Raw genomic sequence first — 17,224 nt, 5'->3', positions numbered from 1 at the left:
TTGCTGGGGGCGGACGGAGCTGGAGGGCAGGGGTGTTGGGTGGGTGAGCTGCGCTGCTTCGGCTGGCCAAGGCCGAGCAGGGAGTTTCAGGGTGTAACTAATTGCTTGCCATGCGTGTCTTCAGCGTGGCGCTGTATATACATGCGGTATCGTGGCTAGCTTTGTGCCGTCTCGATGAGGTAATGTAAAGGTTATGGTAAGTGTGGTATGGTCACATAATGTAGAGGTTACGGTAAGTGTGTTAAGGTCACGACTTCGATCCTGAAACAGTATCTTTTAAAGGACATCCTTATCATGCTTATCAGGCTCAGAGTACTAGTTACTAGTAATATTACTAGTTTCACTACAGATTTATAATTACTCTAACATAAAGCTATGAGTAAAAACTTCTTTTCTTTTGGAGTTTAGCAATTTACAACACTCCGTTCCAGCTTTGGTAAGTTTTGTTACTTTCCTGGCTGTATGGCTCTTTGCCATACAGACAGTGTGTGCATATTTTTAATATCCAAAGGTACAAACTGTTATTAATTCTTTCTTTTTTTGCATAAAGATTGACAACCACTAACCCTTCTGAACAGAAAGTATTTCCAAATCTTCCCAGGGCAAAAGCATTTCTTCACTTGTGCCAACTGGAAACTGTGTTTTACTGGAATTTGATGTTAATGACACAGAATTGCCCAACAGACCTCACCTTGTAGTTTTTGACTTCTCTGCACTGTAGATTTTCCAAGTTTAGTTACCATAAGAGAAGATTGTTTGCATATGGAGATATTGCAGGATCAGGGTAGCTAAACAAGAGTGTGAGAAATTAAATAAAGCCCTTAATCACAAATAGCTTTAAAAATTATATTTTGCATTCTTTTCATTTGGCTCATAAGACTTGTGTCACAGCTTTAAACATCTCCTCCTCAGCAGAAGAACTAGCAAGTCAAGTCAGATTCCTTTGGATATTTATGGATCTTACTTTTGCTTGAAGTTCATGAGATTGTTTATATCAGACATGTGCACTAACAATTGTAGGACCATGCCTTCTTTTTTCTTTTACAACAAAAGACACTTTGTTTTCCTATATTCCTTGGCTCCAAAAAGTGGGGCTTAATGAAGATGATATGCGCTTCTAAATAAGCACTCTAATTGCATTGCAATTGGTTGTTATTGATAACCCTGTAGGCAGGATAGTGGCATTTCAGAATTTGGCCCATACGTTTCTGCACTTTCTTGTGATTAATTGTGAGATGTCTTGTAGGTAGAACTAATCTCCAAGAGTGCAGAATCTAAGCTAGGTTTAGTGATGGAGTCTACGAAGTAGCAAATTGCTGAGACTCTTCTTGAGAATCATCCCTCTAGGGCTGGGGACCTGTTTTGGAAAAATTAAGTCTTTTTAGAATCTTTTCAGAATTTCTGAGTCTCCACAGGCTGCTAAGTTTCTAAATTTCTTCTTTGGACCCTTCTTTGAACTAAGAGATTCTGATGTTCAAAAACCACCTGTGTTTAATCTTTCCATCTAGAATTTCAGGTCTCCAAATGCTGTAGCTACTTGTACTTAATCTTCCACATACCAGCTGACACTGATTTCTAGGTTACTTCTCTGACAGCGTGGGAAGAAGTGAAGCACCTTTTTCTTTTAAGGAATGTGTTTTTCTGCAGTTGGTATATTAAAGCCCAAGAGAATTATTGTGCAAAAATCTCTGGTCGTCATAAGATGTATATTCAATCTAACCCAAATCTAACTTCATGCAGAGGTTATGTTTGTACTTCATCCTAGACAGAGCCCTCCTGCCATCAGTCCAGACAGTGGCTGCTCCCTCCCGTCTGGTTTCATGTTGCCTCTCAGTTTGGAGTTCAGGCTGATACAGTCCCTTTTTGCCCACTGGGCTCCTGCGTACTACTGCATAGTACTTGTAGAGCAGCTAAGGGATAATCAAATTTGTGGCTCTGCCAATGCTTATAACCAAAGGTCTTCAAGCTCTTGTCAAGCATCTTTCTTAGTGTGGGCTCATACTTAGCCTTAAATATGAATCAAGAGTCTGGCAACTGACCAGACTGTTTATTGATGCATCCCTGATTAATATTTGACACAGATTTGTCTGATTTCAGTTTATCAACATTTGGAAATGCTTCAGAAAAGAATAATCAGGTAGATTTGTGGCAAGACATTCCATTTCTGAATCTTTTATGATGACTCATTCCAACAGCAATCTTTTATGTTTTTCCACTGGCAATTCCAGACTTGCTTTCAAGTACTGATCTATTGATCTATGTCATGCTAGAAGAAAATCCACCACTGAAACAGGTAGCTGGAACTGAAGATCTCAAAGAAGAGCTAGAACTGTCTGTATTTTATAAAGCCAATCATTATTCAGTTAAGCTCAGTAACAGACTGTTCTCAAGTTAGAAGAGAATTCCTTTTCTGCATTTTGAATCACAGGAAGGATTAAACTTGGCCCGATGCCTTATCTTAGAAAGTGGCTGGAAACGTGTGCATGAACCCGAACCACTTAAGTACAGGCTCCAGAAGAAGAGGTGAAGTTAAGCAGATAGCTTTGACAAAAAGATTTCAAATGCATGAATGTTATTGGTAAGAAAGCATTAAGTCAGTCTACATGAAATACTGGCAGACATTTGTCTCTAGGAATTAAGAGAAAGTCCTTTGGCACGGACTAACAAGAACTGTCAAAACAACACAACAAACCTTCAACAGGTAAATAAGAATTTTTCTTGTCCTGTGAGACTTCTAGGCAATGCTTACCTACCAAAAATTAACACTCGGAAAGAACAGTGTTACATCATTACAGCATATTCTGTGCCTTTGTAATCACTGTGGGAGATACAGGTAGGGATGAGATGTTAATGCTGCAAAAGATTTTAGTCTGGATATAAATTCGTACCTGAGCTGAGCATGTTGTTTGCTCATTAATTTGTACAGCTACACCTACTTACTGTATGTGCTGTAAACTGAGAAGCAGGGCCACAGGTCTCCATTAATTGTGCTAAAGCAGTGGGTTTATATACCCCTTTTTAAACATACCAGCTATGTGTGTATGTTTGACTTCATTGTTGTGATCAAAAACACTGTCACTTGGATTCAGCAGTGATAGGTGAAATCTGGAGAATGAGCATCTCCTTTCCTCCATAAATCTTTTTGCCCGCTACATTTTATTATGTCCTTGCATTACATCCCACAACTCTTGTATAAGGCTAATTCTCAGTGACTTGGGGATACTGTCTTTTTGTACTTGAAATAGATTATACTCTGGGGAAAAGAATGAAAATCTTTAAATTCAGTAAAAATGCAACATTGAAACCCTATGGCAAGAGATGTTTTCATAACATACCACTTAGACTTTTGTAAGCATCATTTTTATGGCACTCAAAACTTTTAGGAGTTCTGGTTGATACGAAGGTATATAGCCAGACTTTGTCTTTGCCCTGCATTTGACTTACAGAGGAATCAAGACTTCTGGTGTGTTTTACTGCAAATAAGTTGTTTAGAATAACCATGATGTACAAGGATTGTTTTCCATAGTGTCAAACATACTGCTGAGTCTCAGGCGTTATCTCTGAGGACCTCCACGTCATTCAAATATAAATACCAGGTTTAAATCAGTTACTTGGCTGCTTTTCTTCCATCAATACAGCGGGATTCCTCAAAAAGGATGGAAGAGCCCCTATTAGGCTCTCTGGCCTGACTGTTGAGGAAACACAAATCAGTCAGCCAGTCTTCCCTTTGTGCTAAGCCAAATCTCTCAACTTACACATGTGCCAGTCTTCTCCCAACTGGCAAAGAGGTAATGCATGTGGAATTGGCAAAGTTCTATGTCCCTATAAAAATATTTTAAATTCTTTGTCTGTGTATACCATATTTTTAAGTTCTGTATATAGCTATATACACATATATATAAAAAAATATATATATGCACAAAGCTGTGTGTTTATGTGTGTGTGTATATATATGTGTTTATGTTCTAAAGTTTGAGCTGTTGGTTTCTCCTCCAAAGATTGCCAATAGAAAACTTTTTTTTCCTAAACATCGTGTATGTTGGTACAACTGCTGACACAGTAGAGGCCTAATTCTGTCTAGCATCCTTGTTAATATGAATAAATGGTTATTAATCAAGAAAAAAATTAATTTACATATACAAATACATTGGTTTCTGTAACAAGCACATTGTTTTCTAGTTCTTTTAATTCTAAGTAAAGTAGTAAGTTCACTTTTCTTTGTTTTGTAGCACATGAATCTTGGATTAATCAGTAACTTTATCATCTCTGATGTTCAGAAATCTGGAACTATCCCCAACAGACCTCAGGAAAAAAACTCTTAATTAATGCTTAACTCCAGACATTGGAGTTTTTCATCCAGCTTTCCCTGTTTATCAAGTTATCTTGCATCTATTTTCAGATGCTGAACGGATGCTAAGTAGGTTATTCAGTTTGTAAACACAGATAATTATACATTGAGATGTTTTCCTTGTGTTATAAGTACATGAGCCATTTTTTATACTAGGTAATGAATGCTCCTGTTTTTCCTGGTATTGGGTTGCTTAATTTTCTATATCCAGACTGATTGTTATATATAATATTTATGTTTTTCCTTGCTGTCTTTACAAAAAAAAAAATCATATTTTTTAAATACTTCACATGAATTTCTGTGTTTCAACAATGTTAAACTAGAAAATTTCAAAATAAAGTAAAACTTTAAGGATTACTCATGTAAGTAGCTGTGTGTGACTTGAGTATGTCCAGCTGCTAAGAAAGGGATTGTTTACATAAGTAAAAATTCACAGAGTATGTCCCAAAACTAGCTGTAGATGCTGTGGAAGATTATCTAATGCTAACCTTTACTTCAGCTCTAAATCATTTCAGGTAATTAGATTAGGTTTTCAAAACCTGAGAACTCTTCAGCACTTCATGGCTTTCTGGCCAAGGGAAGTATGTTTGGATCTTAGCCATGTTATGTGTCTAAAAGATGTACCATTTGCCCATGTCATGGAAGGTGTCAGAAGTATTCCAACCACATATTTACTCCTTAATGGACTTGCCAGTAGGTAAATTATGTCTTCCGTGAGGATCTTGAGTGTGTCACAAGCTGCGAACATCACTCCCTTTCTCCCAAGGTCCAGAACTTAAATCCTTGTTGTTTCCAACTTGGAAAATGTAAATTTTCATGAAAACGAGAAACTAACTGTACTGACAAGATAGGATTATTTAGGGTATTGAATGAATGTATCATTTTTATTCTAGTCTTGGTTTTGGCAGGCAGCTCTTCAAAGAGATGTTTAAAATATTTATGTAATTGTTAATTAGGTTCATTAAGTTGTGGTACAACAGATTTTGGAAGAAAACGGAGAAATGACAAAGCTACAGATGTTTGCATATTTGTTTTGAGGGTGTTCTTGTATTTTGCTGCTGTTTAAGTGTCTGTATTGGAAAGACCAAGGCAAAGAACATAATATGTTGACAGTGCTGTCTGGTTGGCACAAAGTGGTTGGGATTGCTCAAACAGTGCCCTTTGTAGAGAGTCAAGCAGTAACGGAGTGAGATAATCAGAGTACCTCTTCAGGCCTATCTTTGCAATCACAGCGAATTTCTATTACACAAATTAACTTACTTTCCCTCCTCCCTCCCCCCAGCCTTTTTTGTTTGTTTCTTTTTAAGTTAGCCTAGACTAGAATGGAGTTAATGCAGTCAAAAGGCTTCTAGTAAAATTCTCCTAATGGCTAAATATTTCTTTCCTTGGTGTATAGTTTAGGATGAGGCTTTTATCAACTTTCTTATTGCCAAATCAAATGGGATTCTAGCGTGGCAGGTGAACTTTTTCATTTTTGTACCTATAAATACGTATTTATAGATGCTATTTCCATAATGGATATAGATAATTTCCGATCAGTGTATCATCTATTTGCAAGTAAATTCTGCTGACAGTAATGCATTATAAATAGTTTCCTCATGACAATTCGTTTGAGAGACTGTCAAAATAATTCAAGACCTGCATCTGAGCAGAAAAGCCTTAAGCTGAAGAAAAAGTATCTGTTTTATGTAAAACAATACAAGAAACTGGAAAATAGAGGGAAGGGTAAGAAATAAGACTAATTATCTAACATAAGCCTGCTAAGAGGTATAGGATGGTGAGTCTCAGGTCTCCCTCTAAGAGTCTGTAGGTAAGCATCAGCATAGCTGACACTGTGATGTTCCGAGGGTTCACTTCAGTATCCATTGAGGTTCTTTCTGACCATTCTTTCTATGAAAATGGTGAAGAAAATGATACTTGCATAGATACAAGAAATTTGTAACTTATTTAAGGTTATGTTTTATTAGTTGGAGCTGACAGTTCTTTTAACTCTAATGTTTCTGTTGTGAAACATGGAGTAATTGAGAAATGAATAAAAATTAATTTCTGTTAATACAAATTAAGAGAAATAAAAGACTTGGTTGATGCTTTCATTGTGGTGAACACATTTAATTTGTGAAACTGTGCTGAGGCTCAGATTGGGTTTTGCTGTTTGATGAAATATAGTAACAATTTGAAAGGCTAGTCTGTGCACGCTAGCTTTAAGATTTAAACCTACATTTAGTTTGTTGTGAAACGAGGTACTGAAAAATTCCGATTCTCTTAGCTCCTTTGAAGGTCTCAGGTTAGAAGTCTAAATTGTAGCTATTTAGGAGATTTTAATACAAAATCTAAATTACTTGCCATAGCTATCCCTCCACTCTCCAAACTCAGTGCTAGAGAACTTAGCATGGGTGATACAGCAGAGGCAGAATTTAGTTAATGAGCTGAGAGGACGCTTTTTAGAAGATAGTCTTGCATAGCTTCCCACTTACCTATGCAAAATGGCTTAAATAAATTTTAGTTGCAGGGCATAGAAGTTCATTTTCTCCGCCACCACTTAATCAATATTAAGGGAGAAACAGTAATTAGACTTGGAAATTAGAACTACTGCATCACGAACTTAATTTTTCATAATCCGTGTCTAAGATGACCTTTCACAGTATCACCTGTAATTCCTCTACATGGATGTTACCTCAGAAAGGAACGCCTTTAATTGACTCTTCCTTAGCGTTAGGCCATCGCCTTTCAACACACAGCCCTTCCTGTGCCTTAGACATACCAGTTTCATACTAGACATACTTCCAGCCTTAGGAACCAGGGTGATCATGTGCCCGATAACGGACAGGATCTCTATTTTAGCAAAACAGGTTCTCATTATTTCCACGCTGGGGGAGGGAAATTGTCTAATGGGTACATTGTTATATTCTGCCATTTCAGAGGGGTAGGAGGGACTTGGAAAATGTGCTTTAGATCAGCTGATGATCAAACCTGTTTCAAGTAGTAAACGGAAGTTATTAATGAATGCGTGTACAAAATGGGCCTATACTTTGCAGGGGTGGGGGGTGGGGTGGTGTGGTGAAGGGGGAATGTTCCTCTAAGATTTTGCACATCTAAGTTTAACAAGTCCTGAATGAATCTGATGTAGTATCAAACGGAATAATCCTAATTGTAACCTGAATAAGAAAACTGTTTTTTAGATGTATTTTACGTAGAAACTACCAGCTTTTTCTCCATATTCCAATTTTCTTTTCTGACACAAAATGACAGCTGCAGTCCATTAACAAGTTGACAGGATTCTAAATTCATCATAACTTACTCACTTATTTGATCCAGTGTAGCAACCTTCTACTACTAGGAGGGATTTGATTAAAATGCACAATGAACTGATAGCTAATTTAATGAATTAAACCTCTGATTATGACCACATGTTGAAAACACATTTTTAACTGTGCTCTTCATGTAATGCCTGATGGCTATCTGTCATCCGCATTTACTTTTTCCAGTTATTGAAGAATTACCAGAAGTGGAGAATTGAATGCCCAGAAATAAGTGCAGATTTACAACCATCTTCTGTTCTTGGTCTTTTGCATGCTGGCTATCATGGAGTCCTGAGATCAAGGGACCCACAGGGAAGCAGAGTTCTAATATACAGAATTGGTGAGTGACAAAATTGCCTGGACCTGTTTCACACCTGACTCTGGCACTGACGTTTTTGTTTTGTTTTGTGGGGTTTTTTGTTTTGATTTGTTGTGGTTTTGGGGCTGGTTTTTTTTTTAATTATCACAATTTGAGCAGCAAAATAAAAGTATTTTGTAGGTACGATACCAGGGGTTGATAAAATTAGATAATATCAGAATGTCTTAACTAGAAAGGTAACATATTTATGTTACCTTTACATTACTATAAAGGTGAGTTTATTGAGCTGTAACGGTTATATCATTTGACTTGCATACTGGTATGGCTAAAGCTGTACAATCCTTTATGAAGAACTTATTTTCTTTTTAGTGGAATTCTTACCTGCATCAAAAAAGTCTTCAGGTTAAAACCCTAAAACTTGCAAGAATATGTGGTTATTTGGGTCTAAGCATCCAAACAATTGTTGTTTCCATGCAAATTTTCAAAGCCATGTGCTAAGACACTGGTACTGGTGGGGAGAGAGAGAACAGAAGAAAAGGTGTACACCTAGTCATGTACCAACGTTCAGTTTAGATGCAGATAAGATCACTGGGTTTTCACTGTTTAGATGTAGCCAAAGAGCCCTATCTAACAACACTCTGAAGATCCTTCGTTTGTTTCATGCACTCCTAAAAGTCTTTTAAAAAAAGATGTAGTTAAATGATCATGTGTTACCATTTTTCTTTGTGCTTGTTTTGGACAGAGAAATTATTTTTGCCAACTTTTAAAGAATTGTTTTAATATCAGCTAGTCTAGTAGAAAATGTGTCTCTCTGCAAAGTTGTGTTCTGTGAAGCTTTCATGTAGGGTTAAGGCTCATCCCATGTAATTCTTTGCTCAGGCCTCAGAAAAACAAGTGGGATTCACTGAATCTTGACAGAATTACTGCACTGAAGAAAAACTACATGAATTGGTTGGATTGATGATCTGTAGTTTCTGCTAACATGACTGTTACTGAATTAAGCTGTTCCTGTCAAAATCTTGTACTGGAGGCTACGGCCATAGGTGGAACATACTACAGTAGGTGGCGTCTACAACTATCTACCATTAGGTGGTACCATCTGCAAAAAGAGTTCAAAAGATGAGTGACAGAGAAGGCACACAAAATAACTTCTGTAAAGGCAAATCTGTTTATTTCAGGACCTTTGATATTGCTGGTTACTTCTTGTTCCTTAGAAGCACATTAGAAGCAGTAAAAAGCAAAAGTACAGGTGTATGTGGTATCCTCACGGTAATGCAGTGCAATCTGTTTACTCTTCAGGACAATGGGATCCCAAGTTATTTACGGCATACGATGTGTTTCGTGTAAGTCTTATCACATCTGAACTCATTGTAAAGGAGATTGAGACTCAGCGGAATGGAGTAAAGGCTATCTTTGATCTTCAAGGGTGGCGATTTGCTCATGCATTTCAAATCAGTCCAGCAGTGGCCAAGAAAATTGCTGCTGTGCTTACAGTAAGTATGACATACTGCTTTATGCTTCTTCATTGCTATAACTCCCAAGTTTTCATCTGTTTTAAGCTATGGTAAATTTTCATTCCTTAGACCTTCTTAGAGTCTATGCAGCTTGAAAGAACAAAATCTTAAATCCATTAAAAGTCAGATAGCTCAGGCATAGGTTGTGCTTGATTTGACTTAACATATGTTCTTGTAAAGCAGTAAATGTCCTTTAACCTCTGATGTTTTATAAGAACTCCACCGACCTGTTACAACACAAGAATTTCATGAGTATAAGAGCAGATGAAGCCCAGTTTTGTAAGGATCTGTGTTCGTTACCCCATTTCATCTCCTCTCTTCCATTCTTTTGTGCATTAACTGACATTCAAAGCTTTTTTCCCCTGAGACTCAGAGAGGACGAGAAGTAGCATGTGCCAAGAGTAGTTAAAAGCAAGACAGTACTAACTTGTTACCAGTATGGATGATGCTACATAACTATCCAGCTGCTACCAACAGAATGTACAATGTTTATGTTCTGCTTGATTTTTGCCCCCCAACATGAGCATTATTTTGTGCAACTCACTGCTACAGCACCTCCTATTTTTCACAAATATTCTAGGGACTTTACTGTCTTTAAGACTTGTTCCTTTCTGTCAAATTCAGTTGAATTTTGCCAATGGATTTAAGAGGAAAAAAAAAAAGGAACAAAAGAAAAAAAGATGGGGACAGAGAATTGACAGCCATACTACAGTGTAGTCCTATAATCCCATTTTCCTTCAGAAGTTAGGTTGAAAATCAGTAATAATAAAACTGTTAGCCTGTGATGTGGAAATGAGCCAGGGAGATAATCTCTTGCTCTGATTTGGTAAGGGTCATATCTGATGTTCAGTCAAAGCTTAGTCATCAGAACTTCAGCTTTTCTTCTTTTTTGGTATCTACTGTAAAACTTCAGTGAAACCATCGGGTATTCCCAACCTTTCACATCTAGAATAAGAACTCTTGATTTTCTTATGATCCTGGGCCAAATCTCATGAGAACAGGACGTGTGAGAGTGTTTCAGTTGATTTCTGAGATAGTAAACAAGTTGCTAGTAATTTTTTAACCTTGAAATAGAGCAGAAAGGAGGTAGAACAGGATTTGCAATTACATCTAAAGGTTTCAATCCATTATCTTGAACCAGGAAATTCTTTGAATGTGATGTTTCCATCTTGACCTATTTCAGATTTGTTGCATGTTTTTTAAGCTTCTAAATGTTTGTTATAGCTATTGAAAAAAAGGTAGAAAAAATTTGTGTGTTTCCAGTGTTCTTTTCTAAAAAGAGAAATAAGTTTAACTCCTTTTTTTTCAGATTCCTTTCATCACTTTAACTGAGTTCATATATTTCACCCAGAGATTGTCTTAGTGTTGTTCAATATGCTTATAAGTAAAAACTAAGGAACCTTAGTTTCAACCCTATATTTTTCTTAAGAAATGTGTCTTGCAAATTACTATCTTGTATGAAGAAATAGTATGAAGAAGTTAATAGAAAGGAAATATATACTAAGGAATGGAAAGCATAGTAACATTAGTAAGTGACATCATCTTGAAAAATCTGTTACCCCAGGCAAAACCAAATTGTTTTGTGAAAAACATGATAGTAGACTTTAAGTGTATGATAACACATAATAACATGCAGTAAACCTATAATCTGATGGTTTTAAGGTCTTTATCATACATTAAAATCTAAAAGGAGTTGAACTTAAGAAATGTGTGGGGTTTGGGGTTTTTTTATCCATAGAAGAGTGCATGAAATAATGTGAGAAGAGCTACTGTACTAGCGGAGAGAACTGATTGTGAGAAATACCATTTTTATAAGCAGAAAACCTCTGGTTGAAGAGGTAGTATCAGCTGGGATATGAATGGAAGCTATACTTTCCCCATCGCATAATGCTGTCTTTGAGCACTGCCATATTTTCTTTTAACTTGCAAAGGTCTGGGACTTCTAAATGAATCTTGAATGCAAGTAGAAGTATTTCATATTATAAAGGCTGTATAGCACATATAATTTTTGTTTTCATTATGACAGTAGTCTTGTTGTAAAGCTGAACTTCTGGCTTGGGCAAATTCCCAATAATTTCAAGGCTCTAAATTATATTTATAAGGTCTCTTAATTATATTTATAATTTATTTAACTTAAAGTTAGTAGCTGCAATGGTTTATATTTATATACATTTACATATTATCCTTCAGGTTGTGAATTGCCAATGAAAGCACACGGCTAGATAGCTTTCTGGTAAGTTAGCAGCAGATTCTCTGCTGTGAAGAATTGTACCTCTGAGGAAAGGCTGAGCACAAGCTTTGTGTACATTACTTATGTGTCATTTGGTGAGGGTTTTCTTGTTTGTTTGTTGTTCGTTTTGGGGTTTTTTAATAGCCTCTCCTCATACTGGTGTTTTTTGTTGTTTTTTTTTTTTTCCTAATGGGAGATGATGTGATTTTCTAAGCATTGTTGGGGCAGTGTAAACTAAGAACACTCCAAAGTGCAGGTATTAGCAAGGTCAGGAGGAATACTATAACCTATGGACTAGATAGTTTTCACAGATTTGTCCTTAACAATAGAATCTTTTCAATAATATTTTCTTTTTTCTTATGTTGTTTTTCATATATGTTGACAGGATTCCTTTCCACTAAAAGTTCGAGGTATCCACTTGATTAATGAGCCTTTATTCTTCCACCCAGTCTTCACTCTAATTAACCCTTTTCTCACTGAAAAAATAAAAGAACGGGTGAGTGCACACAAATATTTCTTTCTGTCACAAAACCCCTATATGACAATCTGTAGCACTTCCCTTAGGATCTGGTACTCTTGAGCACTGAAAAGCATAAATCATTTTTGTGTGTTAGTGCCATACAGGCCTCCAGAATCTAATTGTAAAGCATTTGCAGTTATCAATAATGTGAGAGTTGCAAGTAGTTGCTGTTATCACCACTCAAAGATAAAAACCACCGTGACACAGAGAGGTTAAATGATTTGCTTGAGGTCACACAGCAATTCTTCTGCAGGACTAGGAAGGAATAGGTCCCGGATCTCCCAACACTCTGCCTATAAATGACAGTGAGAAGTTGTCACTGAACAGACGTTATGCTCCAAGTTGTGCAGAATTAGTAGAAGACAACTTTTTAGTTCTGAAAAACCTGCAGAGGCATTTATGCATCAAAAATAGGTCAGGCTTAAGTTCAAAATTTCTTTCCAAATAGCTTCTTAGTTGTTTTAAATTGTTTTGCAGTTTTAAATCTGAAAACGCTGTTTGTATTCGGATGCAAAAGCACGCCAAGAATTCTGGAAGAATTCTGGTTTTTGTAGCATAGGAAGAATATTGGAGGTTTCTGCTGGCAGAAAAGGAGATACTGTGAAGTGTTAACAGCAGGACTAAGGTACAAAATAAGCAGCACTGACCATTGTTATTCCCACTGTGAAGCCTCCTTGTCTCAGCACACGGATCTTGGGCATTTGCAGTAGCCACTGCACTCCAGGACAGTAGATCCAGATTTTTCTGGTCACTGTTAGCTGTTATATGCCAGTCCGCTTTTCCCAGCATGTGTGTTTTGTTATGGGAGAGAGGTAGGATTGTTTCTGCCAGCCTTGTGCAGTCAGTCCCTCACTCTGAAAAGATGATTAAAAAAGTTAGTATGTTCCAGCAGCCTGATGCCGTGGCCCTTCTTCTCTCACATTAATACCTGTGAAACAAGCCCCCATCACCTGATCCAGCTCAGAATATCTCAGGCTAGAACTCAAAAAGCAGAAGAGAGGGCAGATGGACAGTAAAGGCCTAAAAGAAAATAAACCAGATATCCCAGTTCATGGAATGGAACAGAAGCAGATTGGCTTGTCTCCTGGCTTAGAGTTTCAGGTATGATCTGAAAAAAACCTCTAAGGGCCGGTTCCCCATACCTTCATAAGAATCATTACTATTCACTCATTGTCTTACTTCCTGATGAGGAAGTATTAGATAAAAGGCAGGCAACTACCTTTTGAGTGCATATCTTGTAGTCTTTGTGTAATAATAGTTGCAGAAAATTCTTGTCAAGTGTTAGTAAGAGGCCTATAAAAGTTTCTGACTAGAAGTAATGAACAAGGCTTCAAAATAGCTACAATAAAGCAAGAGAAGAAGAACCAGAACTACAGTATTACAAGGGTTAAAGTGGAGGAGTAGTCCAGGATCTAATTTCAGTTGGAACTGAAACATAAGGACTGAGATATAGATTCTTCTGAATATCCTTCTTGGCACCCCTCTGAACCTACAAACATACTACATAATGTTGTTTTTAAATACATATGGCAGCACCAGCTAGTAATGGCCAGGAACCAACCACTGTTCTTTCATTGGCAATAACTGAAAAGCAAGTACATGATACCTATCATGACAAGACCAAACCCCAGTCTTCCCATGGTTTAGCTCACTTTAGCTGTATGGATGTAGTGTGTGCCCTCATCAGTGTCGTTAAACCAGTCTGGAACAAGTGTGTAGTTAGTTTCGGCTCTTGTGCTTGCAGCTGCATAAAATGCAGTTCTCTGGTTGTAGTCCATGCTCCATCAAGCTGCAGATATTGAGCAGGACAGAGTTTGAGCAGCCATGGGAAACTCACTCACATGGTAGTACTTTCTTCTTCATTTAAGGAGCTCATTATGAACAAGTACACTTGTTTAGTTGAACCAAGCTGGTGGTTTCAGCTCTTGCACTGAGTTTCTTTGCTGCTGCCTGTTTTCATTCTGTAGTCTAGCATTCATATGCAAGTAAATGCTTTTCATATTTTGTTTTAGGTGCATATGCATGGAAATAACTACATGCAGAGTCTGACCGAACACTTCCCGATCAGCATTCTCCCACAGGAATATGGGGGGGAGGAAGTCTCCATTGAAGAGCTGGCCAAGGAATGGACTGACTTTATAATGGCATCTGCAGATTATCTTCAGAGCATTTCTGTGGTTGCCCAGGAATAACCTTACTACAGTATTATATCAATTCTTGAACACTGGAAGTGGAAATAAGTTTAATATGAAATCTTCCATGTAAACTTGAAATTACTGTAAATGAAACCAGTATGTCTTCGCAGGGCACTGAGTAGTATATTGACTGCACTTTTATACTGACTGGAGTCTATCAGTATGTATGTCTGAAGAGATTAATGAATTCTACATGTTTGCAATACTGTTTGTAATTGATTAACTTCTATGCCAAAAAGCTGAATAGTGCACTGGATATCGGAGATCGATACTGTTCCTGTTAAAGTCTTTGGAGACAGCTAATCCGTAATAATGCAGTCCAGAACCTTACGCTTAGCTCTTGTATCTTGGCTTGTCAAGATGGTGGGATACAAAAAAGAACAGAACGTGAATGGGGTAGACTAGTTTGTTGTGGAAGTATGACTACAGGGCTAATTTACAAGGAGTGAAAAGAGGCTGCTTTTTGGATTGATTCTCAGGGAAAATGGCTGTTTTGTTAGTTTGTGTCAAATTGAAAATTAGTCAGCAATAGTAAGACATTTGTGTTAATCTTTGTGCTGCTTGTGCAGCTTCCCTTTTTGTGCTAATTAACACAGTAATCGCCCAATTTTATAGAGGAAGATAGGGAAAACACCATGCACCTGTTCTTCAAAGGACAGTATGAATGAGGAGGAGGAACTGGTAAGAGAGTCGAAACAACCTTGAAAATTCTGGTTTTCTTTCTTCAAAGAAAGAAGCTGTAAGTCACTCAGATTATGATCACCTTTAATTCCTACTGTAGAGCACTACAGAGGTCAACGGCTCAGCTGTTTGCAGTATCTATTTGGTTTGGAGGGTGAAGTAGGTTATCCTTTGTGGATCTGAACTTTAGAAGTATTTGTTGTGTGGGTTAAGGGTGCTTGTAGGTCACTTTGGACCTCAGCATAGGAGATGCTGGGTATCTTCATTTTACTGTCAGAAAAGTAATCGGCAATTCGCCAGTCTATATCTTTTGTTGGGCACTGGAAGGAATTATTTTCAATTTCCGTTGAGGCCTCTTCTTTATTTCTGTAGGGGTAATGAAAAAAAAATCTGTCTATACTTACTGAAAACAGATTTTTTTTTTTAAGGGACATAATTCAGATATGAACACTGCATGTGTAAAAGCTATCACTCACGTTACGTAGCAGTATCATCCTGCAATTCCCAGTATTTAATAATCTAAAACATTATTTTACTTTTCACTCAGCTTTTTGTTAAAAGCTCTGTTAGTACACCAAATGCTAAAGTTCATTTACCCGATTTTTAACTCTGTTTTGTAATAAGCCACGGGGTCTTTGCGTAAGCATTATGCATTTAAGCATTCCCTATGAATCTTTGTATAAATTAATCCGTAACAAATACTTTGTTTCTCAGGTAGCTAGAAATGCTAACTTCAGTTACTTTGGAATCATTAGGACATTGGGATGTTATATTAGTATATGCTTAGGGGAGAGAAATGAGACTATGCTATTAAATCAGAAATGTCTTATTTTAGATTATCATTAGTACTGCGTTATTGCAAAAAACATTGGAAGCTATTCTTTATTAGCAAGAGGAACATCTATGAAAGGCCCATAGAGTACTTGTTGGTTGTGGTTTCTTCTGCTGTGGTAAGGTCAATGCCAGATTCAAAATTCTTTCAAAACTAACAAGGACTTTTTAATTTTTTTTTCTTCCAGTTCCCTCATTTTCTCAAGTGCATTTTTCATGCTCCTCTTTCAGGATATCTTTGATATGGAGCCTAAATTTAAAGAAACATTTTTCAGATACATTTTCATGTATTCATATATTTCATATATCTATCTTTTTCTCAGATTCAACTCTTTTGTGATATAAAACCTCCTTAAATAGAGGAGTTCAGTGAAGTGCTAATTCTTCTTTATAAGAAAATAAACTATGTAGTCAGGCATCTGGCAATTCTTCAAGTGTGTAACTCAAGTTCCAAATCATTTACGAACTGGAGGACGGAAGCTATTGTCTTAATTTTACACTCCTTCAATTTTAATCCTTGACTGTAAACCGCATAAAGGAATGAACTGTGTTTCAGTGAACGGGAAAATTCAAACTTTTCCTATGAAACCAATCTCTAATCATTGCTGGTTTATGTAGCGGAGACTTCATTTGATTGCATGTTTATATGCAGATGGACAAAATTTAGCTGTTTTTTTGATCTTCGTTTGGACTACACCAGCTCTATGAATATAAAGTCCTAAATGTCTTCAAAAATATCCTGAATCTATTATTAAATGGTAACGTGTTTGCATAACACAACAGTTAGAACACTGAGTGCAGTTATTTTTTCATGAACTGTTAATTATTTTTCAATGTTTACATGTTATATAGAAGGTAGGAACTCTCTGTAAGGGACAATTGCAGTTGCTAATAATAAGGACAGAAGATAATTAGGACATTTGCATAATGAATGGAAGAGGTGGTGGTAGGATGGGTGGGGGTATGGCAGCTTTGAGCTGCAGAGTCAACAAAACAAAAAAGTAAAAATCGCCAAGTGCATTATTCTTTAAGAGTATCAGGAGTGCCTCTAAAAAAAGTCAGTCGCTGTTAAATGATGCAAATATAATTTACTACTGACTATAAGTACAATGCAATGCACAACGTTTTTTAATTTTTTACCTATTAACATCATTATATTAATAAAGCTGTTCTCGTTGAACCAGCCTCGCCTGTCACTTTTGGTGACACAAGCGTCACTTTCCCTGAGGATTGAGAAGGGGCCTCCGCGGGACCGAGGCCACCTCCTCCCTCCGGGCACAGGCTGCA

General features: G+C 37.1%; 1 protein-coding gene across 1 annotated transcript; it reads left to right on the top strand.

Moving 5' to 3' along the window:
• Positions 1–110: 110 nt before the first annotated feature.
• TTPA (tocopherol (alpha) transfer protein) lies at positions 111–14,626 on the top strand. The gene is made up of 6 exons (XM_009332111.1): positions 111–179; positions 3,738–3,788; positions 7,834–7,987; positions 9,266–9,459; positions 12,096–12,206; positions 14,243–14,626. Exons 1-6 carry the CDS (start codon positions 111–113, stop codon positions 14,420–14,422), a joined length of 759 nt encoding a protein of 252 aa, XP_009330386.1. The 3' UTR covers positions 14,423–14,626.
• The last annotated feature ends 2,598 nt before the right edge of the window (positions 14,627–17,224 follow it).

This window comes from Pygoscelis adeliae, unplaced genomic scaffold (genome assembly GCF_000699105.1).
Source record: "Pygoscelis adeliae isolate BGI_AS28 unplaced genomic scaffold, ASM69910v1 Scaffold98, whole genome shotgun sequence".
Classification (NCBI taxonomy): Eukaryota; Metazoa; Chordata; class Aves; order Sphenisciformes; family Spheniscidae; genus Pygoscelis; species Pygoscelis adeliae.
The sequence above is the reverse complement of the archived record's forward strand: the minus strand, read 5'-3'. Positions and strand labels throughout refer to the sequence as shown.

Coding starts and splice junctions, on each gene's coding strand:
- TTPA (XM_009332111.1), top strand. CDS start 111: ATGCGTGTCTTCAGCGTGGCGCTGTATATACATGCGGTATCGTGGCTA. Junction 180..3,737: donor CTTTGTGCCGTCTCGATGAG/GTAATGTAAAGG, acceptor CTTTGTGCTAAG/CCAAATCTCTCAACTTACAC. Junction 7,988..9,265: donor AGTTCTAATATACAGAATTG/GTGAGTGACAAA, acceptor TTTACTCTTCAG/GACAATGGGATCCCAAGTTA.